The sequence below is a fragment of the Eleutherodactylus coqui genome, chromosome 8 (assembly GCF_035609145.1).
Source record: "Eleutherodactylus coqui strain aEleCoq1 chromosome 8, aEleCoq1.hap1, whole genome shotgun sequence".
In the NCBI taxonomy this organism is placed as follows: domain Eukaryota; kingdom Metazoa; phylum Chordata; class Amphibia; order Anura; family Eleutherodactylidae; genus Eleutherodactylus; species Eleutherodactylus coqui.
Window position 1 is genome coordinate 98,332,950 of NC_089844.1, and position 27,688 is coordinate 98,360,637.

Below are 27,688 nucleotides of genomic sequence, written 5' to 3' on the forward strand. Positions count from 1 at the left end.
TGCGGACACCCAAGTTTCCCTACGGGTGGCTTGAACTGCGGGACGTCCACGCGGGTGCCCCACACGGATTCCACAATTCAAATCCGCCCGTGGACGTTGGGCCTTATTCTAGAACAATGCTGCACAGCTCCTAAAAGATATCCCCCTTTTGTGCCCAAGACAAGTGGAATCAGTTGTATTTCATAGCTGTCCCCCCTCTCTAGCCATCCCCATATATGCCATGCATAGACCACGGTTCTCTCTTGAGCACTGCCAGTCGTTAACAAGTATTTCACTGTAACTTTTGCAATCCATCGAACTATGCTATTACATTTATTACTGAAATCAGTGAGATTATCATTAGCGGTTGAGCACAATGTACTTGGCTGAAGACCACGAATGAATATTAATGCTGCCATGTCAAAATAATGAAATTACAATTGAATAGCTCAGCTCAAGATCCCAATGCAACAAGTAATGTGTCAATCTTCAGAATAGCATGCAGCAAGGAAAATGATCAAATGTCGACTTACTGCTGCGCAAACCCCATGTACAGTTAAACAGCATCTCTTACTTCAGCACTACTTGTACGGCAATTAAGGGATTTTTACTGCATAAAAATAATATATTTTATCATATCTGCTATTATTTGCAAAAAAACAAAAATGGTCAAAAGGTAGACATACAATATACATCACACAGGCCAACTGCATCAAGGACAGATTAATTACCAGAAACCACTGAACTAATTTTTTTCCTATTATGTATTCACTCAAACTGAGTAGGGAAAAGATGAAATAGCTCCCGCTAATGTATTCCATTCTTAAGCATGGGGGGAAATTTGTCTATAATACTTGAGAATAGAATGATGGAAAATGATATATTGAGCAATGCCATTAGGCTTGCAGACCCTTAAGCCCATGTTTACACTGAGACAGAGCTAAATTATACTATTTCAGGAAGGTAAATGATGGGAGAAAGGTTTTTTCTTTAGAATTTAAATGTCATTTTCTGTAGACATATTGTACCAAACAAGTTCAGCTTAAATCGCAAATAACTCCTAATTAAGGCTGGAAAGTCCATTAAAAACATCACTGTTGGACCAAGAAAAAAAAATCAATAGATTTTATTTCAAGATAGAATGTAGCTGTATTATCGCCTAAACTTTTCAGATCACGTTTTGTTGGGTTTTTATTTTAATACCGACAAAAGGATATGCAGCACACCTCTACAAATGAGAGAAGTGACCTATAGCTCTTATATTCAAATAACCTAGACGCTAAAGCCACGGCATGTCTTATGGCATATCCGCAGCACTTACCAAATGAATAAGAAAGTCTTTGCCACATAAAGGGACTAGAACATCTTTATTTTTTTAACCAAAACCAGATAGAGAAACATATTACATTTTTCTAATCGGTTTTAATTTTCTAATTGCAGAATTTTTATTCGGTTGTCTATACATGACTATGGGGGCGTCAAGCTTGCCTCAGCTAGATTTAATAGCATTTAGAAGATATGCTTTACAGTAGCTTTATGGGCCATTCCCACAATGGACAGGATGGAACTCACTGACTTGTATGGAGACTGTTCTAGACATGTTCTATGACTTGTGCAGAGGTCATTGTGCCGGGAGAAAGTAGTCACAGCTTATATCTATTGTGAATGGTGGATCCTGTGTTATCTACATATAGGCGTTACCTTTTAGTGTAATCATAGTAACATAGTATGTAAGGCTGAATGAAGACAATGTCCATCTAGTTCAGAGGCAGATGCCAATTAGCCCCATCGGGGGAAAAATTCATTCCTGACTCCTTAATGGCAATCAGAATAATCCCCAAATCAACCTCTGATAGTTACTACCTGTTTGTAAGACCCAGATCAACAACCCGCTGGTCACCTAATGTCTATATCCTGTAATATCCTTCCACTCTAGAAAGACGTCTAGTCTCCTCTTAAACTCCTCTATGGATTTTGCCAACACCACGTCTTCAGGCAGAGTTCCACAGTCTCACTACTCTTACAGTAAAAAATCCCCTTCTATGTTGGTGATGAAACCTGCTTTCTTCTAGACGAGCGGATGCCCTCGTTACCAACGCAGTCCTGGGTATAAACAGATCATGGGAGAGATCCTTGCATTGTCCCCTCATGTATTTACACAGTTATTTCATCACCCCTTAGCCGTCTCTTTTCCAGGGTAAATAATCCCAATTTGGATAGCCTCTCAGGGTATTCCAGTCCATTCATTCCATGTATTAGTTTAGTTGCCCTTCTTTGAACCCCCTCAAGCACTGCAACATCCTTCCTGAGCACCGGTGACCAGAACTGTACGCAGTATTCCATGTGAGGCCTGACAAGTGCCTTATATAGTGGAGAATAATGTTCTCGACCCTCGCCCCTGGACTTCTTTTAATGACTGATTGGCATTGGTTACTCCAGTTTAATCTACAATCCACTAGTACCCCCAGGTCTTTTTCCATATCACTTTTCCCTAGCAGTACCCCATTTAGTGTATATTGGTGACATCCGTTTCTCCTGCCCATGTGCATAACCTTACATTTATCAACATTGAACTTCATTTGCCATTTTTCTGCCCAAGCCCCCAGCTTATCCAGGTCCGTTTGTAGCCGTACATTGTCCTCCGTTGCATTAATTACCTTGTATAATTTTGTGTCATCTGCAAATATTGATATTTTACTGTGCAGTCCCTCTATCAGGTCATTGATAAATATATTGAACAGAATGGGGCCTAATACTGAACCCTGTGGCACCCTGCTAGTGACGGTGGCCCAATCACAGTATCAACCATTTATTACCACCCTCTGCTTTCTATCTCTGAGCCAATTCTTTACCCAGATAGACACATTTTCACCCAGACAGAGCTGTCTCATTTTATATCAGGCTATTATGTGGCACAGTGTCAAATTCTATAGCCTAATATTTGTGCAAAACCCTACTAGATGTCAGGCTCATTAGCTTTCTTTTTATATATTATAATGTGTTCTTGAGTTCAAGATTTAACATTGAATATTACCAACAAGTTGAAATTTCTACAGATTTTTTTAAGAAATAAAGAAAAGGAGTAGGAAAGTAATTGTAAGACCTTAGAATCTCTCTACATAAACATTTTAATGGTTGTAATGAGGGTATTTCTACAAGATGCTAAAAATTTAGCTATATAACAACCAAATGTAAAAAATAGCATCTTTGTATTTATTTGTATCCATCTTCAGTACCCGTTATGCTGTTGCCACTAATTTAGCAGTTTTTATTCTGTGCAGTCTATAAAAAATTCCTGCTGCTACTTGGAACCTGTGAAAATGTGAAGGATAACCCACTATGTGGGCCCCGATTCTGCAGGAGAGCCACACACCAATAGGCAGTCTCTGAAGTGGGCAGACACAAGGGAAAACGTTCACACCTCATGAAAGGTCTGACTATATATACACAGCTACTCGGGTGCCAGTGAATGGTCGTCATTATGTAATACAGATAAGACCTTACCTTATGTTTAGATGTGTCCCAATTGTGAACAAGCCGTGCTGGTATAATGAAACCATCATCTATATGGCAATTGTTACAATAATACCACCCGCTATAACTGCACACCTTGGCTTTTTCATTGGAAAGCCCGATTGGCCTCTGGCAGCCTGCAAAAATGAGAAAGATACAGTACAGTAATAGTATATATTTTAGTATAAATGTACGAAAAGGTATTTATCAGCAGACAAGCCATTTAAAACTTAGGGCATACATAAGAAACAAAGGAGTAGACAGGGGTTTGCAGTAAAAGTTGTACTTTTATGTGGTTTGTTGCTAAGAATATACAGCATGTACAGTACATATCAGTATACTGTAATGAAGGAATCAATATTCTAATAGAAGACTGTTCTTCTTGTGTGGATGTTCAAGTCCCCGGCTGAACAACAGAAGAGTACAGAGTTGGAGAAAGGAAATTAAAAGAAAGAGCTAAATGGCTGGGGTCCCGTCCTATCAGTCATTTTGATACCTGCTGTCACAGGCAAAAACACAGGGTACGAAGCAGAAGCAGTTGACTCCGACCCATGTAGTGGCTGGCGCTTGCAATTGCAGGCGCAGCTCTCACTGATTTTAATGAGAGCCATGCGAGCAATTATCAGCCACTACAGTCAGCTGCTTCCTCTCCGACCCCTGTGTATAGCAATGACAGCGGGTACCCAATCAGCTGATCAGCCGCGGTCCTAAGCGGTGGACTCCAGTCAATCAATGATTGAGGACCTATTCTGAAAATAGGTCATCAATAAAAATAGCCCAGAAAACTTGTTTAATGGCATTTTAAAATAAATAATAAATTGGTGACATCATCATAGGCTGCTATAATTAATGTATCTTGAATTTTCAGCAACGGCTTCCACTCTCTTGGTCTCCAGATATCACTGAGTGGTGCTGCAGTTCGAATGTGCTACTCATGTTATACAGAAAATATAATAAGAAAATATGAATTTTCAATTCAATTGCGTAGTGGATGTATTCTTCTTAGCACTACACCCATGAGAACATACTTGAAGTCCCTAAAGAGAAATTCAATTATAGAAAATTCTTTTCTAACAAATTTCCATTCTCAAGCAACACAAGGCCAGAACACAAAACACGAAATAGACAACAGAGGAATTATTACAATAAAAAGAAGCTTCTCTGAGCAAAAACGCAGCAATATTTATTACAGTTCCATGCGAATTGCATCTCATTTACTGTATATTTAATTCACTCTGTAGCATCAAGAATGGAAGTCTATGGATATTAATATCCTCTTACTAAACACAGAAATCATCATTAAAATAATAATTTTACTACTGCAACAAATGGGAACACAGCACAAAAAACAAACAAAAAATAGAAAATATTTATTGAAATATCAAAATAGGATTGATTAAAAAACAAACCAGTAAAGTGGCTCGAAACCCCCCCTTCACAAGAAGCGGATATCAAGGTGAAGCGGTAATATTTCTACTACAGTTGCTACGCTATTCTGTCCAGCCAAAATCCTGGAAGTGAATGGAAGCTTGCAACTTAGATCTGTGTTTTACTAACTGCAGCCTACGGAGCCATCCAGGGTTCAAGATGAATCCCGTTTTTGCAGACCCCTTGGATGGATGGAGGGTGAAGACGGCATGTGAATGTAGCATTACAGAGCAGAAAATGGATTGTTTGATGGCCATATTTATAGGTTCATTGTCAAAATAATAAGCAGCATTTAGATTTTGTTCCCAGACCTATAAAACAAGAAGAGGTAAGAATATACTGTATCAGCTTGTTTAACTGATTCTCACATAATAATGGAGAATACTACTATTAGTGCCGCTGTCAAAAGTGAGGAAACTGCTGGTGGAGGCGGTTAATGCCAATGTGCACAGAGGCAATGAGCTCTACATCTCCTTTTTTAATTATCAGGCACAGCTTAATGCCATTCACTGGAATGGGAATGAACAGCAGTGAGCTGCAATATCAGGAACAGCCACTCCAGAATATACAGAGCTGTGCCTGGTAAACAATGGAAGAGATGCAGATCGGTGGGGGTCCTCGGCGTTGGACCACACAGATTTAATATTTATGGCTAATTCTAGGAATAGGCCATCAATGTCAAAGTGTTATAACCAGCAGGAATTCCGCTGGATCGTCATTTCCTTCTTTCTAACCTGTTGTTGGGGGTAACTATTGGTCCATTGCAATGGATCAACTGACTTCATTACTCAGCCACCCTTGTTTAAAGTGGAATTCTCACCGACTAGTTTTCCTTTAAATATCAAGGGCTTCTGCAGTGTTGTTGCTGGTTTGAGCAGTAAAAATGTGCATTTTATCCAGCAATCCTTGTTCAAGTTCCAGTATCTTGTTAGTCTACTTTGTCCTTAACAGTATGGTCTTGCTTGTGGGGCTCTCTAGTCCAGTCTTGTTTTCTTGGCTCTGAATTTGTATGCTATTCCATGCTATTGTCTGCCTAGTGTTCATTATTCTGCTTCCTAGTTTGGCCTTTTGTCTGGATCCTAGTTGTAACAGAATAAGGTCCTATTAGGTTTAGCCATGAGGTCTTTGGTCAGCCATCTTGTCTAGTATGTGGTAGACAGTAGTTCAAATGTGCATGATACTCATCCTGACCCGGCATTAAGAATTATTTACCTTGGATAGGAACATCCTTATCTCTATAGTTAAGATAATAATCTGTTAGAATCAATCATTTTTCAGCCTTGAATCCTTAAAGCAATTATCTATAACCAGCTGGCCTTTTACCACCGAATGTCCCTCTAGATAAGCATCTAAGCATATACCAGAAAGGTTCTAAAAGGGATATTATAATGATATTTAGGAATGCTTTATGATTTTCAAATGCTTTGAGTGAAATGGTGAAGCTTATTGTGTGATAGCAGTTGATCTAATTAAGGACCCTATAGCAACCAGTGATCTTGTACACATTATGAAAATGGTATGAAAACTCTGATATCAAAATGATGTAACCATTTACCTCTGCCACTCTGATGAGTTAATCTTTAATTGTGTCCTGCTCTGCTGTGCAGTCTCATCAATAAAGAAATTACTGTTTGCTTAAGAACACTCATTCCCAGGATCGTGATTTCCAACACTTTCCACCTCTTTCTCTCAGGGACAGTATTTTAGATTGGATTGCCTGTAAACACCAATTGAAAGCTACTTAGGGATAGTGGTATCTGGTGTTAGGGTTAGAGTGAGTCAGGGAGAGACAGAGGGGAGCTAGAGTAAGGGAAAATATTTTCTACTTGCCATCGCTGTTCCAGTCTCCACTGTCAGTTTCATCATCATCAAGTTACCATCTCCTTCTGTCCAGTCAACTAATGGTGAGTCCCTAAGCTTGTATTGAGTCATGCCTGCTATTCTAGTGACCTCAGGTTGTTTCAGGAATTGCAGCAGAGCCGAATGATGTGGGTATTTGAGTACTGGGAGACAAATAAAGTACTAAAGAAAGGTGACAGTTTTGTTGTTTAGTAGTGATGAGCAAGCATACTCGCTAAGGGCAATTGCTCGAGCGAGCATTGCCCTTAGCGAGTACCTGCCCGCTCGAGAGACAAGGTTCGGGTGCCGGCGGCGGGCAGGGAGCTGCGGGGGAGAGTGGGGAGGAACGGAGGGGAGATCTCTCTCTCCCTCTCTCCCCCCCGCTCCCCCTGCTGACTGCCGCAACTCACCGTTCCCCTGCGCCGGTACCCGAACCTTGTCTCTCGAGCGGGCAGGTACTCGCTAAGGGCAATGCTCGCTCGAGCAATTGCCCTTAGCGAGTATGCTCGCTCATCTCTATAGTTTAGCCTTCAGCTAGCATTCTTACACAAAGTTCCAGGGAACCGCTTCCATTTTGTTACATCTCAGCTTTGATACATCGACATCATGTTCCTAAAATGTAACTCCAATGGTGCCATTGTTGTATAACTTCCAAAATGATCATCTAATGTAAGTGAAACAGGGACATGTAGGAGTTACTTCGATTAGAGTGTTACTGGAACCCAGAAGATGAATTAGAGAACAAGCTTCTCAACATATAAAGCAGTTTTAAACTAGAATAATGCATGATGTCATAGCATAGTAAAAGATGAGAATAGAAGTTCCATAAGGCAAATAAAAAATAAAATAAATCTTGGTATTTGTATAGCGCCAACTTATTCCGCAGCGCTTTCAGGTAATTATTACTTATTACCCCCCACCAAGCTGGGTTCTCATTTTACCGACCTTGGAAGGATGGAAGGATGGAAGGCTGAGTCAACCTTGAGCTGGCTGCCTGACTCACACGGGGATCGAACTTGCAACCCAATGGTAACCAGAACGCGTTCTCTGCGGGTTGTAGATCTCATTTAATAACATTAGAATGCTCTATAAGCTAGTACTTTATCATAATTCCCGTAAGCAGCACTTCTCGGTCACATTATTAGGACTTCAAAATGTATTTGTAAAATCGTATTGTGGTGTATCATACACACACATAACACCGTTAATTACAAGTTTTCTGAACTGTCCCTATAAGTAAGTGTCAGACAGAATACATCAATCTAAATGTGATGGCAAATCTTCCATAATTAACCTGACTTTGAAGTATCTTCTTGTCCATAATTCTGCTCATGAAATAATTAGATCATAGAGGAGCCTGGGGGCTGAAAAAAGAAGAAACACATTTACAATCGGCAAGCCCTGAAAGGCTGTAGAGTATAATTAACATTTGGGACATCTTCACATTTTGAAGGAAAATGAAATCTTGATACAAGTCATTTATTTTCAGGCTACTCCCATCATTGTAACATCTATGGTAGTATGAGAACCATGAGTTTGCACTGAGTTCTAAGAGACAAAGATTACTGACCCCCTACCCTGCCTAACAAATGGTACTGTCTATGAAAAAACAAAAACGCCACGAGTCCCAATAAATTTCTAGACGCAGACCCTGTGCAGTGCGCACTGCCTCAATTACAGTTCATGTAAAAAGGCAGGGTGATGAGTGAGTAATGTGAAAAATCATGGAGACGTTACATTCCTCCTTAGGCAAGAAGTGGAGTGGGAGGACCATCAGATGAGTGGACAAGAGACCCAACCATATTATACTAGTCAATATCTTTTAGAGTCGGGTACAATGTTGAGAGAGAGGGGTGTCTGCTTCTGGAACTTTGCTTGCCATTACGCATGTGTGATCGCCGAAGCATTCATTGCAAGACGCTATGGACCCTCATTCTCTTATCACCCGTCCTATGGATAGGGATAATTTACTTCTGAGAGACAACCCCTCTAACCTTCTGAAGACGCAGCTGGTCTCTATTATATTAGATTGATAGTGATGTAAATATAAGGGCTTATTCCGACGTGTGTATATCGGCTGGGTTTTCACGCCCGGCCGATATACGCTGTCTCTCTCTGTAGAGGGAGGAGGCGGGCTGGGCTGGGAGCAGTGCACTGAGCCCCCGCCTTCTCTCCGCCCCTCCCTATTTGCAATGGGAGGGGTAGGACTTAGCTCCGCCCCACCCCTCCTATTGCAAACAGTGGCGAGGAGCGGAGAGGGGGCGGGAGCTCAGTGCACTGCTCCCGGCCCAGCCCGCCTCCTCTCCCTGCAGAAAGGGATAGCGTATATCTGCCGGGCGTGAAAACCCGGCCGATATACGCACATCGGAATAAGCCCTAAGGGTGTAAGGTTTTGTACATACTTATAATGGTATAAAGCTGGTTTATGACTGCAGGGCCCAGATGTTATATCAGTGTGCATGACATTTCATGAAATCCTATTCAAAGGGTGTGATAGAAAACTACGGGGGCAGTTTATTAAAGACTTTACATTAGTTTTCTGTAGTAAAACAAAATATTAATTACAAATCGCAATTACAGCACATTATATATTTTTGGAATTTTTTGTGACATTTTTATCTGCTTTTGACACTTTTTTTTCAAGTTTTAATTACAGGAAACTGTCTATTTGTCAGGAAATCTCCATACATGAAGATTAACATACATGTAGGGAGTTAAAGGTGTTGTACCAAGAAGGAACCCCTGGTCATATTGCCTATTAGAGATCACGTGGGGTTTAGTGGAGATGGGATCTCCATCAGATTTGCTAAAAAGTCACCCCAGGAATTGGTATAACTACTGCAAATCTATGCCTGCTACAAGTTCTGGAGCAGGGGCAGATAAAACTGTGCCAAGTTTATTAAAAGGTATGCGCCTCTCTATAAATTTGGCAAATTGTATAAGACTTGTGTATAGGAAACATGAGGCTAAATAAATTCCCTGGTATGATGTGTATTCTTTTAATCCAAAGTAAAACAAAAGTTGAAATGTTTCTTCAGGTCTGAGGAACAAGAAGATGCGTGGCACGACTTACCGACAGCACAATGCAGTATGTTTAGTATCTCCTGCTTTTCGGAGATAGAGCAGCACACACAGCTGGATGCCTCCTATAGAGGAGCTCTGTGGCAGACGTCCTGAATATGGGGTGCCAGGAGACGATCAGCCCTGTCCCCAGTAGAAAAACTCTCTGAACTTTATAGACAACAAGCAGCATAGAAAGATGACATTCAGTGCTGCTTCATCTATGAAGCACAGAAGAAACCATTCATAAAGTACACTGCAATACTACTGCTGCTGGGAAGTACTGCAGCATATTTTTAGGTTATAATGGAAGGGAATGCCTCTTTCTTAGGTGGCTTTCACACAGCCAAGAAAATCGCATGTGATTTGTGAGATACGAGACATACAAATGCTGCTCGAATATGAACCCCATTCTTTTGAATGGGGTCATATACATGAGCGGGTTTTTTCCCGCATCCCGATTTTTAGGCGTTCCCTCAGAACGTATTGCCCATTGTTTTCAACGGGGCCGACAAAAGCATCGCACAGCATTTGAGGTGCATGTGAGTGTGATCCGATGTTTCCCATTGGAAACAATTGCTACTTCCCGGGAAGAGATGCGAGGCGTTTTTCTGTCAAAAACGCCTCGCATCCATGTGGAAGTAACACGTTGGTTAAACTTGGCCAAGTTTCTCAGCCGGATATCGCACTCACCCCTGTGAAATTAGCCTTAGACTAACTTCACACGGGCGAGAGTGATATCAGACTGTGAATCACGGCCAAATATTGCCCTCACCATCAATGAGAAATCTTAGAGTATTTGAGGCGTTTTCATGTGAAATCAGACTCGCATCACTTTGGGGATGCAGGGAACCTCCAATGCGGCTGTCAGCTGTGGCGGAGGCTCTCGGAGTTTCTTCCATTGTTTTCAATGGGAGACCTCGCATTGCGTGCACTTTGCACATGGTGCGATGCTGCCGCCAGCCCCATTTATAACAATGGGCGTAGTGATGAGCGAGCACGCACAAGATAGAACATGCCGCTATTTGATTCCCACATTGCATCGTGGTGCCATGCAGGAAAACATTGCTCACGTGTATAACCCCATTCAAAATAATGGGGTTCATATTTGTGTGAGATTTGGGAATCTTGCAATGCACAAATTTTGCGCGATTTTCTCGCCTGTGTGAAGCCGGCCTTACTGACCTGTTATTAAGATAGCTTATTTAACCCCTTGAGTGGCACGCCCGGAAAAGTTCCGGGGACGAGCTCCACTGCTCATAGCAACATAGCCCGGAAGATTTCCGGGCTATGTATCACTATGGGAGCTGCAGAGCACAATGCCACAAGCTGTGACAGTGTGCTCTGCCTGCACAGACCCACAGAGAACAAAGCAAGGGCTTTGAAAAACCAGCAGAAGATATTGCCGACATGTCGGCAATGTCCTGCTTTGTTTACAGGTTGCCATAGAGACCATCGGCTTGTCAGAAGCAAGCCGATGGTCTCTGTGGCAGGGAGAGCTGGTTGTTAGCTGTCAGAGGACAGCTAGGTACTAGCTCTTACAGCAGAGATCAGAGAAAACCTCCGATATCTGCTGTGTTAACCCTTTACATGCTGCAGTCTATGTGACTGCAGCATGTAAAGGGCTGTCACTGCAGCATGTAAAGGGCTGTCACCATCGGACCCCTGGAATGTGATCAGGGGTCCTGATGGGTCCCTGTGGATGTCCCCTAAAGGGACAAAAAAAAAAAAAATTAAAAATTTTTTTTTTTTAAAAAGTAAAAAAATTATTAAAAAAATAAAAAAACACTTGTCTCCCTTTACTTTGTAAAAAATCAAAAATACAATCACACATGTGGTATCCATGTGCGTCGTAATGACCCAGAGAAGGAAGTTAATACATTATTTAACCCCTTAATGACATGGCCCCTTTTTTTCTTTTTTCCCCATTTCTTTTTTTCCTCCCCCCTGTTTAAAAAATCACAACTTGCCCCGCAAAAAACAAGCCCTTATATGGCCATGTCAATGGACAAATGAAAAAGTTATGGCTCTTGAGACGCAACTGCAAAACTAGTTGAAATTCAATGATTAGACCATTTTAAAAAAACCTGCCCTGGTGGGCACGACAGGGTGGTAGGAAACCTGCCACTCAAGGGGTTAAAGTGACAGATGGTCCAAGTTTGAAAAATCACTGTATGTCCTATTCTTGTGCAAGTCTCACATGAGAATAGGACATGTAATGTGTGGGGTCCCGCACATCGGAGAGCACACGGATGGAGTTGTGCATGAGAATCTCGGGCGCAACACGCATAATCCGTGTGCATAGATCCTTACTTACGTATGTGGATAACCTCAGGCAGTTTTCACGCGGCCAATAACAATGATGGTCTATGAAAATCTGACCTACATTGCACTCAAATGTTTCTGCTATTCCGACATCCGCGTTTGATAAAAAAACACGTGCTTCCAATAGTTAAAATGGGAAAAAACACATCACACTCACATGGAAAACACATGGCATGCCAGTGCAATGCAACTTTTTTCACACTCTCATAGCAAATAGTGAGTGATTCTTAAACCAGAATTGCCCAAAAATAGGACATGTTGTGATTTTTTTGATCTCAGACTCAGTCCGTGAGAAAAAAAAAAATTGATTATGTTAATTAACTCACTGAAATTAGTGGGTTCCTTTCATGTGAGAGTTCTACATTTCTTGCGCATGAAAATTAAAAAGAAGTTTTATCACTAGTATTAAAATTCTGCCAGCAGCTAGGCCCGTCATAAAACAAAAACTAGAGAAATACACTCACCTCTCCTCGGCTCCCGACAGCTCTGCGACTCTCACAGTAGCTTCCTGGTGTACAGCCTGGTAAACGTCAGACTACTGCATCACCATCCTAACTCCTGGCAGAAGCACTCACATCTTGGGTGCCATGATGCCAGGAGTTTGGGACGAGGACACTATGGCCTCTGATTGGCTGCAGTGGCCACCTGACTCCATGCTGTACACCAGGAAGCAGTCATTGGATCCATGGGAGCCGCTGAGCTGCGTCCCGGGGAGTCGAGAAGAGTAGAGTAGAATTTTCATAGTTGTGATAAATGTGATACATCCTGATTATCGCACTATAAATAAATAGATTGGATTGTGAGTGTTAGTGCCGAAGTTGGTGAGCAGGATACATTACAGTACTTCTAACTCCATATATATGGACACATATACAGTTAGAGACCTCTGGTGGTAAGAAGAAAAACTGACTGCAAATAATGGATCCCTTGAGAAAGGGCCTATTTGGATGCATAAATAACACTGTTACAGCAATGATTCATTTTCAACCATATGTAGTAAAACTGCTCATTCTCACGCCCAGATCCCCTGCATTGTAACCCAATAGTATATTCCCTGCACGCAAGACTGACAATCAGCTATAAGTAATGTTGTGTGTTTCTTACTGCAGTTGACAGTGCTACATTGACTCAATCATTCTATCAATCACAAGTAACAAATGTAAGCTGTTAGCGCACTTGTTCTTCACATACTATATGCACTGATATTAGGTAACTGTGCACCTTCAGATAAACCACTTGCACTCAGGCGTGCCAACTCTGCACAGCCAACTGGAAGCGGCGAGAAGCCTGAAATGATTCCCCATGAGAACCCTTTTATTGCAGTGGATTAGCCAAGGAGGTTCAATGGAAGGCATTCCATGCCATTTGCAGATTGTGATAATCCTCCAGTCAGCACTATAGGGTAATTTAAATAAATGCACTTTATTAGCCTGTGTGAATGAGCCTGTTCTATTATACATCTTCCCTGGCATAACATTGGCTGCATATTGAACAGAATTTGTCTAATTGTCTTAGGAGTAAATATTAAAGGTATCATGCACACCGGCGGATTTGAATTGCGGAATCCATGATCGACATGCGCACAGGAGATCCGCTGTTTAAATTGCCCACAGGAAAGCATGAAGCGTCCTCGGCTTCACGCACACATGCAGATTTGATTGGAAAATAAATTGCAGCATGCTCTATTATAGTGCAGATTCCGCGCAAACAGGCTCCATTTATCTCTATGGAAGCGTTCGATTGCGGAAGCATTGCGGAAACATTGTGGATTTGTGGGTGGATACTTCTCCGGCTGCTTTGATCCGCGGTGCATCCGCGCAGAAAACCCATTGAATCCGCGATCTCTCGCAAGCATTTGAAATTCATTTAAGAAATGACTCACAGGCCATTCACGGCGGAAATCTACATGTGGAATCCGCGTGTGCTCTATACATGAGGCCTTAATAAGGGTTTTTGGCGGTTTTGATATTGGTGGCCTATCCTTGATCAAATCAATGGGTGTCAAACTCCTGGGACCCCTACTAATCAGCTGATTGAAGGATTCATTTTTTACCAAGTACAGCTCCATACGTCTTGTAGCGGCTGCGCATTGTACTGCAGCTCAGTCCTATTCAATTAAATAGGATTGAGCTGCAATACCAGGCACAGCCACTATCAAATGTACAGAGCCTTGCCTAATCAACAATAAAGAGTGCAGCACTAGCCAAAAGCACTAGGATCCTGTTGAAGAATTCAATAAGCTGACTGGTGAGGGCTCCAGGAGTCGAACACCAACTGATCTGAAATTGATGGCTCATCCTAAAGATAGGCCATCAATTTTAAAGTCCTGGAAAACCCCTAAAGCCCTATTTACACGCAAAGATGATTGCTCAAAATTTGTTCAAAAGATAGGATGATTGACAGTTTGAGCAATCACTCTGCATAAGCTGCTAATGGGCACTAATGCCCATTAGCAGCTTATTTCCTTCATTTGCATGTAAATGAGCCTCCCTCTGCTGTATGCAGAGAACAGCAGGTGGTCTGTTCTCTGCATATAGCCCCTGCGCTCTGCTGCGGGACTGCAGCTGAATACAAAGTAATCAGCGCTCCTGTGGAGAATCACAGCATACGGTCCCTGCTATCAGTTCCCCGGCCAAACGATTGATTTTAAACTCAACTAAAAATCATCTTTCGGATGAAAAGCAAAAGATGGTAGCATTTACAAACGACGATTATGGCTTTGAACGAATTTTGAGCGATAATCTAATCGTTGCATGTAAATGGGGCTTAAGCCTACGTTTGCACGATGCAGAAACACAGCAAAACCGCAGATTAGAGTTACAGTACAGTTATAGAGGAAAATATGCAGCATTTTCCCCCATACATGTAAATGGGATTTACGTTCATCTACAGCGTAGTTTTTCTATAGCGCTTCCGCAACCCTTAAAAGGGAACCTGCCATGTTGAGCATGTTATAGAGCAGGAGGAGCTGAGCAGATTGATATATAGTTTACAGGGAAAAGATTCAGTAGGCTTAGGAGATTTTATTAGGCTCAGTCCAGTGTGCGGTCCTATTTAGTGATTGGTATCTCCGTATACACAATCATATAGGAAAGCATGCCAATCACTGTAACTTAACTGCCCATTGAACGCCTAAGCCTAGAAAACCGCAGGCATTTCAATGGATAAAATACAAGATCCTTTCAGCTCCTCCTGCTCCATGTGAAGATGATGCTGAGAAATACGTTTTCAGCGAGCTATTATACCTGCATAGCAGAAGAGGGCGCTCTAGCCACTGGCATAACTATAGGGGATGCGGTTGCACTCGGGCCCACGAGCCTTAAGGGCCCATAAGACCTATGTTCTCCATATCAGGAGCCCAGTACTATGAATAAATAGTTGGGGGCCCTGTTACAGATTTTGCATTGGGGCCCAGGAGCTTCAAGTTACACCTCTGTGTTAAGGGGTTAAGAGAAGTTGGGGGGGTCCCAAGATAAACGTCTGCACCCAGGCCGATGAGCCTTCAGCTACACCCCTAGCACCAGCTGTGCCTGCACTGTTCTGTCCAGTGCAGGTACAGCTGTTCCAATATAACACCCATACATAGGACCTCAGTGCATCAAGAGTACAGTACTGTATGTCACAACCCAATGTACTGGGACCCTGAGACCGCCTGACTGCGGCTGCCGACCCTGCGTACCTGTCAGTCATCTTCTTTTTCTGTACTGTGGATGGTCCGGATAGCTCGCCGTCGGACATGCGCAGTGCAGATTTTCCCGTGCCGTTGCTAGGCGATGATGCGGGTCACGTAACCTTTCCACACAAAAATGGAGCATGTTGCAAATTTTCCTCTGCAAGTGAAAATCACAATTGATTTCCGCTCGTTCGCAGGAAGAATCACTTTTCCATAGCATGCTATGGACGGTATTTGCTGCGGAACCTGGAGGTAGACGCCTGCCAAGGATTCTGCAATGCAAATCCGCCTGTGTGCAGGCAGCCTGACAGTGCATTGGGCGTGACTGGGAATGGGCACTGTGAAGGGGAAAAGCTGTCTGCGCACAGAACAGCTTCTCCCGGGGACACAGCCTCTGAGACCGGAGAGTAAAAACACCAGACCTCGGGGGCAGATCTTGGGGACACAGGTGGATGAAGTAGGGTGAAAATCAATAAATCAAGGGTAGAGATTTATATATCTGGAGAGCCCTCTTCTGCTATGCAGTTACAGTAGCTAGCTTAAGATGGATTTCTAAGCCCCGTCTTCACCTAGCTCCATAGCTAAAAAGGGGTTTTGCACAAAAAAAAAATGTAGAGAATACGCTAATAAAACCATTATGGAAATGCTTACGATCACCAGTTCTATAAATTAAAAAAGTGCAGTTACCCTTTAAATGTATTAAGTCTGTCAATGGTTAGCATCAACTGCGGACCTGTAGTCTGGTTCTGGAACTTTGCCCGCAGTGCTAGTAAACCTTCAGGGTGCTGCTTCATTCATGTTCTTGAAGTTGGATGCTTCTAGACGTAACAAACTAGTGAAAGTGAATCGTTCGGTCTAAATGTGAGTCAATGACAAATAAGAAGCGTTTGCTTTTCACTTGCCGTTTATTTTATGCAGGCATACAAACCATGCTTGGCTCGTTCAGTCTTTACATTCGTTTATATAGATAATGCGAAAGAGTGAACGATAACGACCGATGCTCCTTTAAACGCGCCAACACTGTGTCTGCCTGTCTAAACAGGCTGCACGAGAGCGGACAAGCTACCGGTGACATTCAAACAAGAATCGGCTTGTCTGAAAGGACCCCAAGTATGAATGCAAGTAAAGACCGATCTTAGATAAGAAAAAGATGTCTCTTCCCCCTATGACTGGTTCAAGCTCCTCAAGATGCGGATAGGTTGCAGTCTGTCTGTTACTATGGCAGCCAGATAATGCGGCTGAGAATATAACACATCACTTATTATGAACTCCTTAGTTTCACCCAAACTGACTTATTTCATTAAAATAAGTCGCTCTGCAACAAACATAAATACTGTTGCTTCTCCATGTGACTGGTCCCAGAACAAGGGGGCAGATACTCCATGACTACTAACCTTGGCGTCATCAAAATACGATGAATTACAATTTAAAGGGTATTCTGCCACCGACGTACGAGTCAGTAAGCTCTGATAAATGTAAGACTCGATAACTAGTCACTTTCTCTAGCCAAGTTATTAATGACCTATCCTCCGGATAGGTTTGGTTGCACAATTACCTAGGTTGAATTGCAGGTTGAGTCTCATTTTCTCCAAAGGAACTCAGCCTGTAGTACCAACCCAGACCACTGTGCAATGTACAGCGCTTTCTGCTCCCTGCAGACAAACAGTTTCATATACACAGTGACTCTCCTGAGGAACAGCTAATTGCTGGGGGTTACAAGTGGCGGACCCCTACTGGTCTGCTACTGATGACCTGTCCGAGGGATAGGTCAACCCCCAGAAGTGGGACAACCCCTTAAAAAACATATGCTGATGGCAGAGTTTCTGCAGAAAGACATAGACTTGAAGTTCAACCCCATTTACTGCATCTGTTGCCCAGCCTGGCATTGCATAGCTAAACTATTATGTCTGTGAAATAATTATTCAAATGGGAGTGATGGTAAATGGTATGTTCATGTACTACTTTTGTAACCTTTTGTATTTCCCAAATGCATCTAAACATAAGTGAAGCAAATTTGCAAATATTCTTCAAAGGGGTTTTCTGAGACTCAGATATTGATGACCTAGTTTAGGATAGGTCATTAGTGGTTCCTCTGTCATGCCTATGATCAGCGGTTTGAAGGAGCTGTGGCACTCAACCTGTGACAACACATCCACTAGTCCCATGGGCTTTCTCCAGATCCGTCCCGTTCAAGTGAATGGGACTGAGCTGCAATACCAGGCAAAGCCGCTATACAATGTATGGAGAGGGGAACTATAGACTGCTGGAAAGTCATGAAGATGCCACTTTCCCTGATGAGACATATTACAAAGTTACACATACTCATGTATGTGTTTTATGTGAAGCATTTTGCCACATTTCAAATAAGGAAAAAACTAATGAGATCTGCAACTCATACACGCAATTACTTCCAACAACAGTATATACCATATTTTTCTAACTATACTTTGTTATTCAGAGGCAGGGGGGTCTGATAGATCCAGAGACCCCTGACCGCTGCCTTAATGATCTAGCAGAGCGGCGATGTAGTGAACTGCCAGAACATTGGGAGAACTCTGCCGCCATACATACCATGGCTGCACAGTCCTCCCTCTCCATCCCCTGATCCCCTCCAGCAGATAACATTGGAGATCACTCACATCTTCCCTGGGGTGCAGGTCCTCTTCTAAACACACAGAGACAGACAATAGCAAAGATCACAGGTATCATACCGGTAGTAGCAGGACCATAGATAGTGTCAAAACCATGTGACCAGGAACCCCCTGGTGGGGGTCATGTATTACTGCACTTGTATGTGGGGACTTCCTATTGATAAAATCAGTGTTTAACATGCCATCTGTGGTGCATGTATGTAGCAAAGCTGTATGTGATTGCAGCATATCTGTGTGTGTGCGCTGGGCACATGCACAATGTGTATGCAGCAGTGCTGTGTATGTGTACAATGTGAACATATGTGCTTGCGCCATTGTTTGTATGGACACAGTAGGTTTAATAGGAGTGGACTGTTCACCATAAACTCCCTTTTCTATAGTAGAACACCAGAGTTAATGACAGTAGCAGCTCCACTTTGGTAGACCTCCAGAAATGTTTGAATTAGTATTAAAGGGGTTGTCCCGAGGCAGCAAGTGGGTCTATACACTTCTGTATGGCCATAATAATGCACTTTGTAATATACATTGTGCATTAATTATGAGCCATACAGAAGTTATAAAAAGTTTTTTACTTACCTGCTCCGTTGCTAGCGTCCTCGTCTCCATGGTGCCGACTAATTTTTGGCCTCCGATGGCCAAATTAGCCGCGCTTGCGCAGTCCGGGTCTTCAGCAGTCTTCTATGGAGCCGCTCGTGCCAGAGAGCGGCTCCGTGTAGCTCCGCCCCGTCACGTGCCGATTCCAGCCAATCAGGAGGCTGGAATCGGCAGTGGACCGCACAGAAGAGCTGCGGTCCACGAAGACAGAGGATCCCGGTGGCCATCTTCAGCGGTAAGTATTGAAGTCACCGGAGCGCGGGGATTAAGGTAAGCGCTCCGGTAAACTTTCTTTACTTCCCTGCATCGGGGTTGTCTCGCGCCGAACGGGGGGGGGGTTGAAAAAAAAAAAAAACCCGTTTCGGCGCGGGACAACCCCTTTAAATCTTTTTTCCCGTTTTCGGTTGTCTAAACCTCGTGCATCTAATAGTCTATAAAATATGGTATGTTAACCCTTTCCAATCCACTGTCTGACCTCTGAAGACATTATGATTTAAGGCTGCACAGCTCCGATGTTGGAAGACGTCCGTTGGGGTTCTCTTACTGTACATTGCCAGCCTCTCTGCTGTCGGAGCCTATCTAATGTGTCACCTCATGCAGTACTGGCTTTAGCCCCCTAGGAAAACCAGAATACAAATTGGATTGGAAAGGGTTAATTGCTCAATCATAAAGTGCGCAACACAAAAATGTTCAATTGCTACACAGACACAAGGATCCCTGCACATGCAGAAAGACCAACCTCTGAGGCCGGGCTCACACAAACGGCTCGGATTCCACAAGCAAACTTCCACAGCAGAAGTAATTGCAAATGATCCCGGATGCGAACGCTTTTCCCCACAGATGTACGCGTGTGCACAGCATATCTTTGGCGTGGAAGAAATTTCTCTCTCTGCCCTGCAGCAATCATTACAGCTTTTCTATCTATTTTCCTAGTAAGTTGTGAGCGTTTCCGCTACTCATATGCAATGTTAATTGCGTATGGGCTGCGGATCTCTAACATCCATAGACATCTGAGGCCGTCCTTGCGGAATCCTCACTAAGATAGAGCATGCTGCAATTTTTCTTCTGCTCACGAAATACGCAATTTGTACCACGAGTGTGAAGGACAATACATCCCTTTCAATGCCCACATTCTATGATGGGATCTTCGGCACGGACAGCGAAGTGATCTCGGATTCCACAATTAAAATCTGTTCGTGTGAGACACCCCTGAAGCACACAAGCGCAGATATGTCATGTGGCTCTGAAGACACGGCAATCAGTTACTGATTTTTAATTCTGGCCCACTTCCATCTGTCTACTAGTTGATCAGCTCGGGTCATAATAGAGGAGTCCCTGCATATTGAGTTCAGAAAGATGCTGGCCGCCTTTGATGTCAGGCGCTTCAAAGTAAGTGAGGTTGGAAAGCAAACGCTAGCATCACAAAAATGGATGTCAATTAGGATGTTTATTTGGGGAGAGAGTTCGAGAGAGCGGCTTTGAAATACAAAGTTTTTTTTTTTAAGTTCGAATTTCCGCCCTAAAAAGATTATTTTTTTCAGTACACAATGTTTGATGGTAAAATTAGACATTGTCTCTTGATGTCCTTGTATTCAGTCTATTGTGTCAGGCAATAAATACAGCCATCATGGATTTCAGGCTTTCATATGGGTTCAAATAGGCACAATACAGACGTTCACAGATTGTCTATCAGACAATGTATGAACTGACAAGGCGCAGGTAATGATTGTATTAAGGACTGATCTCCTCTGCAATCTAGATATATACACACATACTTATACAATCCATTTGGAGAGTCTTCAGATTCTTTCACTTTTTTACATTTTGTTATGCTGTGGCCTTGGAACAATCTCTCTGCCGAGGTCCTTCAAAAACTGTGTGCAAGTTTACCAGGACGAATTGATGCAGTTTTGAAGGCCAAGGGTGGTCACACCAAATATTGATTTGATTTAGATTTTGTTCATTCACTTTGAATTTTGTTAATTGACAAAAAACTATTAAAACTTCTATTTTTGAAAGTATTCTTACTTTGCTGCATTTTTTCTTCACTGGTCTGAAACCTTTGCACAGTGTTGTATATGTCCATACGATGAAAAATAGAAAACCAAAAACATGAACCCATGTAGTAACAGTGCATCTGATGGAGAATCTGTGTTACTCTAAAGCCACATATTATTTACTGTGATCAATTTTCGTCCCATTAGTCTTATTCAATCTGCTCTAATACATAGAACTAAAGATACAGACACAAACTGTATATACAACATTTCAGTTAATGATATAGCAGCAGCAAATTCAGTGATTTATAAGGCAAATTCTGCAGGATGCCTAAAATTTTCTATTTTTTGTCTTCTATGGGTAAATTTGGTTTGGCTCCCCAACCAATTGCATTGTACAGTACTGTAATAGGTGGTTATGTGTATACATGAAGACTAACACTATTTCTAATAAGACTTGTAGCCTGCATTTTTCCACTCTGCAGGCTACATCTCTAATTCTCAATTTTCTCTGAGTTGTGGTGGGTGCAGACTAGCTGCTATGCTATCTTCCAAACACACCATGCAGACAGCAGAGGAGATCTCTCATAAAAAGGAGAAGCAGCACTATAGAGAAGTACTGAGCAGTGCAGATGTGAATGTAGTAGCTGTGAAACAAAACACTTACTGTTAGCTGCAGCATCGTGTCTCAGTAGGCTCCTTCTCTTCCTAGATTTCCATGGGCAACATGTAATCTGAGCCCTCAGTGAGTTAATAATTATCAATTATTATAATCCATCTCCTCTCTAAAATAGATATTAGTAGTGTTTCAAAGTGTATGAATAGTTTAGGAGGTAGGGGGAGGAGGAAAGGAAAATGATAAGGGAAGAAAGAAGCCTTTTGCTAATATATATCACAAGCTCTTGTATTTTCCTATACTATTGATTTATGCATTGGAGGTATACATCAGAAAATTCTCCCAACAAATACCTTATACTGAGGGAATGTAAAAATAGGCTAAAATACACGAATAAGGTACTTCTGAAATTATCCATGCGTTCGTTAGATAATCAGCTGCCATCACAGTGAATCAGTGTATATTTTTAGAGATGAGATTTGCCATTTCTTGCTCTGATTGAGTATTATACAAGTGTTCTGTCCACATGCTTCACCATTTGGGAGCCGCTCGTCTCCAATGAATCATCAGCAAATGAACTATGCCTTAGAAAGCTCCCAGGTTGAAATAACCAGTCTACATACACTTAGCTTTTTCACCCCCATACTTGGATAATAGATAGCAAATTGAATTAAGTAATGGAGATTCTAGATAGATCATTATTAGAGATGAGCGAGCAGGCTCGGATAAGTCAGTTACTCGAGCGAGCCTGGCTCTTCTTGATTAACTGCATTCTTGTCCGAGCGTGCTTGGGGGGGTGAGCTCTCTTACTCTCTCCCCCGCTATTCCCCCGCCCAGACAAGAATGCAGTTACTCGAGAAGGGCAAGGCTCACTCCAGTAACTGACTTATCCGAGCGTGCTCGCTCATCTCTAATCATTATTTTGTCAAGAAATTTAGTATAAGACATGCATACATTAATCAAGGTCCAGACATGTTGTCTTTCTTTGCAATGCTATGCAGATAAATAACAGATATGATAATCCGGTAACCGTTCAAGTCAACGAGCATTTAGTTTTTAAGGAAAAATAAGCTATTTTTAAGCAATCCCATAAACATACCAATAATATTGGATGTGTGGTATCCACCTGGTTGGAACTCGTGATTGATTGATTTTGTTACATGACAAGAGATGAAAAAATGCCAGACCCAATACTATCCCAACTACTACTACTCCTGGGCTTTCACACAGAAGCAATAGTCATTCAGTGAGTGGAGGTGGAGTGAGACCAAGTGAGCAACATTTCACTCGGTGCCCTGTTGGTGGCAGTTTGGACATGGGATGACTATTGCCAGCAGTTATTCAGGCAAAGTTGTGTAATTTAACATATAAATTGGCAGAAATTCGGCAGATGGCTTTGTTAGAAAGGTTTCTTGAGGTGGTCAAACACTGGTTCATGGTAATAGCAAAACTACAGTGAGTGACCAATGATATTTCAAGTCTAATTGAAGATCCTGATAGTGACCATCAATTAAGCAAGAAGACAAAATCTGGTATAAATCAAAGAAGTAATACGGTTTCCAACTTCGTTAATAATTATGAACATTACAGTATTCCAGAAATTAAAAAGTATCATAGCTGGGTTGCAGGGTAAAGTGTACATCTAGGCTGTACGTTCTCTGTAGATGGGGTTATCTAGGTTTATTTAGTTCCTTACATTCATATTTGGGACCAAAACAGACCCAGTCACTTACTGGTGCGAGCATTCTATAGTGACTGGCTTGACTCAGGCATTCACTGGAGTTTTTGGAACTTTTATTCGTTTACGTTTTTTTTTTCATCATGTTTAAAGGCAAGAACTCAAAATTCCTTCTCTTGTGACTATTTCAGGGTTTGTATTGTAGTAAATAATTTGTCTTTGTAGCAAAAACAAGCAGAACAATTAAAATTGGAACTCAGCAAATGGATGCATTTACACACAACTAGAGATGAGCGAGCACACTCGTTTAAAGCTGCTGCTCGATTGAGTAGCAGTCTTATCCAGTAACTGTGTACTCGCCCGAGCAGCATGCGGGGGGGGGGGGGGGGGGCGGGGGGTCAGCGGGTGGGAGAGAGGAAAGAGAGAGGGGGAGAGATCTCTGTCACTCCTCCCCCCCCCCCCCGGCGCATGCTGCTTGGGCGAGTACACAGTTACTGGATAAGACTGCTACTCGATCGAGCAGCAGCCTTAAAGGGGTTGTCCCACGAAAGCAAGTGGGGTTATACACTTCTGTATGGCCATATTAATGCACTTTGTAATATACATCGTGCATTAATTATGAGCCATACAGAAGTTATTCACTTACCTGCTCCGTTGCTGGCGTCCTCGTCTCCATGGTGCCGTCTAACTTCAGCATCTAATCGCCCGATTAGACGCGCTTGCGCAGTCCGGTCTTCTCCCTTCTGAATGGGGCCGCTCGTGCCGGAGAGCTGCTCCTCGTAGCTCCGCCCCGTCACGTGTGCCGATTCCAGCCAATCAGGAGGCTGGAATCGGCAATGGAACGCACAGAGCCCACGGTGCACCATGGGAGAAGACCTGCGGTCCACCGTGGGTGAGGATCCCGGCGGCCATCTTAGCAAGGTAAGTAAGAAGTCGCCGCAGCGCGGGGATTCGGGTAAGTACTATCTGTTTTTTTTTTTTTTACCCCTGCATCGGGTTTGTCTCGCGCCGAACGGGGGGGGCCTATTGAAAAAAAAAAAAACCCGTTTCGGCGCGGGACAACCCCTTTAAACGAGTGTGCTCGCTCATCTCTACCCACAACGCTTTATTGTTTGCATGAGTGAACGATGTCAGAGTTCGATTGTTCCCTCGTGCCGCCAGATTTATACAGGCAGATAATGATTTGTGAGTGAACAAGTCATTCACCTTCACTGTACCAGTGCTACACACTGTAGGTTTGTGTCCAACATTACCAGAATGTACAGAGACTGACAAGGTAAATGGGAAGCATCAGAATGGAATCTATAAGTGGAGTATTGCTTCATGTATCACTTTAAAACATTCGGAGAAGAATTTAACCAGAGATTGCTTTAGTCACTCAGTGACACATCATCATTATCTGGGAAGAACAAAAAGCGAACGGTTTATCGTTTGTCATTCAATCACTGGCTGTTGTAACACTGCACGATTATCGTTCATTTTTGCTCATTTGAACGATTTTTTGAATGATAAGTCATCCTGTGTAAAAGGGCCCTAAGCTGACTACTGACAGCCAGGCTCCTGCTCTAACTGCCAGAAGCAGAGAAACCTCAGATCCTGGCAGTTTAACCTCTTACATGACACAACAGCAACTGCAGCATATAAGCAGAAGACATGTGGAGGGGTCCTTCTGTCACCCATTGGTACCCAACAGTATAGTTGTAAGGTACCAATGGGTTCCTATGACAGTCAGAAGCCTGATAAAGGCCTCCATGTCTGCCATGGAGCTCAGCTGATTAGCCCCCTAATAATCTGCTGTCACAGGCTCAGTAGAATGCACTACATAAGTAATGCAGTGTATTATCCTAGTGGTCAAATTAACACATCTTCAAGTCCCCTTGAGGGACTAAAAAGAACGTTAAAAAAGTTCAATAAAGTTTTCATAAACAATCCAGTTAAAAAAAATATGCAGTTTTCCCCACAAAACCCTTTTTAAATGGATAAATTACCGTAGCTAAGAAATATTTTAAAATGCAGCACATAAGAGGCATTACCGCGCTCGCACTGACCCAGACAAGAAAAATATTTAGATATTTACCACACAGGGTGAATGTCAGAAAGATAATTTTAAAAACTAACACAAGAATTCCTATTTTTCTTTTGTTTGCCTCCCAAAAAACACAATGAAAAGCAATGAAAAAGTCATACATCCCTCAAACTGGCACCAATAAAAACAGCTCTTTCCACACAAAAAAAGCCCTCACACAGCTCCACTGCTGGAAAAGTAAAAATACTTTATTTTAGAATGTGGTGAAAGAGATTGAATTGCATTCCTTTAAAAATGTTTTTTTATTGTGCAAAAGTTGTAAAAAATATAAATCTATATAAACTCGGTATCGCAGTAATCGTGCTGATCCGGAGAAGAAAGTTATCATGTTATTTTTTTTTTTTAATGTAATGAAAGTTATATAAGCACAATATATGTACCCCAGAGTGGTGCCATGAAAAATTACAACTTGTCCCTCCCAAAAAAGCAATCCAACATACAGCTACTGGTAGGTCAACAAGTTAAAGGGGTTGTCCTGCGACAGCAAGTGGGGTTATACACTTCTGTATGGCCATATACATGCACTTTGTAATATGCATCGGGCATTAAATATTGGCCATACAGAAGTTATTCACTTACCCCCTCCGATGCTGGCGTCCCCGTCTCCATGGCGACGAGCAAACTGCTTCTCTGGTTGCCGAAACAGTCGGGCTTGCGCAGACAGGAATCCCCTTCTGGAAGGTCCTTGCTCACGAGCTGCGTCCTGGCTCCTCCCCCTTCTCTGCATCATCGCGTAGCTCCGCCCCATCACATGGTGCCGATCAGCCAATGGAGAAGAACATCCACGGTGCACCATGGGAGAAGACCCGCAGTGCACCATGGGAGAAGACCAGCGGTGCACCATGGGAAATGACGACGGCCATCTTGGAAGAAGAATTTTTATAACTTCATGAAACTATCTAACGGTGAGTAGAAGCTCTCTTTAAAAACGCTTTCCACGGGTAGATTATCATGTTTGCTTTAGGAGGGGGACTGGGCAAAAAAATTTACAATTTTGCCGCGGGACAACCCCTTTAAGGCTCTTGCAATGCGACAATAACAATCGCTTGGTTCCTAAACCAAAAAATAGGCTCATCTATAAGGGATTAAACAAAAGATCGTTCCTTCTTAAGAAATACCTTTAGCCCATGAAAAAAATTTCCTTGAAATAACCCTTCCTGAAAGATTGTTTACCCCTCACCTGGTGTCTGTAAGAACGCATGACCATTCTGAACAACTGTGATGACCAATATGGACTGAAGCGCGTGATATATTTCTTTCTAATGTGTATGGCCACCGTTACAATTAAAGGTAACCCTTTTATATAGGCAACATAGAATCCAGCACTGAGAATAGAGGGCGGTCACGGCTCACCTCCTCCTAGAACACTCTCCTATAGAAGTCAATGTGAGTCTACAGGTTGCTCTGGTTCATGTGGCTGTTGTAAAGTAGATGTCTGAATGCCGTTAGCAGCTAAGGCAGGATGGCCGACCCATAACCACATACAGCAAATAAAATTAAAATATCTACCACCAGAAAAGAAAATAGATTTGAAAAAAGAATGCCTGTCAGCATCTGGTTTTAAGTAGTAAAGAATATAGAAGATACCTTCCCTTTAATTGTAGAACATATAGTCAGCATTATGCACAATGTTATATCCATCCTAACTGGATTTATCATGAAACATAACTACAAACAGATCAAAACAAAGAAAAAAAATGTATATATATATATATATATATATATATATATATATATATATATATATATATAATAAAAAAATCAAAATAAATAGAAAAACAGCAACAGAACATTGTGGATTCTGCCCTCCCTTAAAGAAATGTTTGCTTTAGCAGGACACCTAGAAGCAGTCGTCAGGTTCTAAAGGTAACCACATTCATAGCACCAACAATAAAGTGTATGCAGGACATTGAAGTCTAGTGGCCCAAAGTGACTTGTATGTAACATCAGGGCATCCTTGGCTTTCAAGTGAAGTATGTCATCCATTAACATGGGGCCTTTGATGTGCAGGTGTGTTTTAGTGTTCCCTTTTCTAGTCCATTCATTTATTTATTCCCATTATAGATATAATAAAACCAACTCCACCCAAGGCAATACATCTAAAACAGAATAGCGCAGGACACGGTTCTCTGGTGTACAGAGGAAACCTTAAACATGGATAGTATACTAGCTGAATGAAATTACGACCAACAGTGCTCAACATAAAAAATACAACAAGCTGGAAGAAAAGAATGGCATGTACAGCAGAC

The 27,688-nt window shown here is 42.3% G+C and overlaps 1 protein-coding gene across 3 annotated transcripts in view; it reads right to left on the reverse strand.

Moving 5' to 3' along the window:
- The window catches only part of PLEKHM3 (pleckstrin homology domain containing M3), a 180,317-nt gene that overhangs the window by 82,511 nt on the left and 70,118 nt on the right, over window positions 1-27,688 (reverse strand). For all 3 annotated transcript variants that reach the window (XM_066576110.1, XM_066576111.1, XM_066576112.1), the window contains exon 4: window positions 3,484-3,629. In XM_066576110.1, coding sequence (XP_066432207.1) covers window positions 3,484-3,629 — 146 coding nt within the window. The remainder of the gene's footprint in view (window positions 1-3,483; window positions 3,630-27,688) is intronic.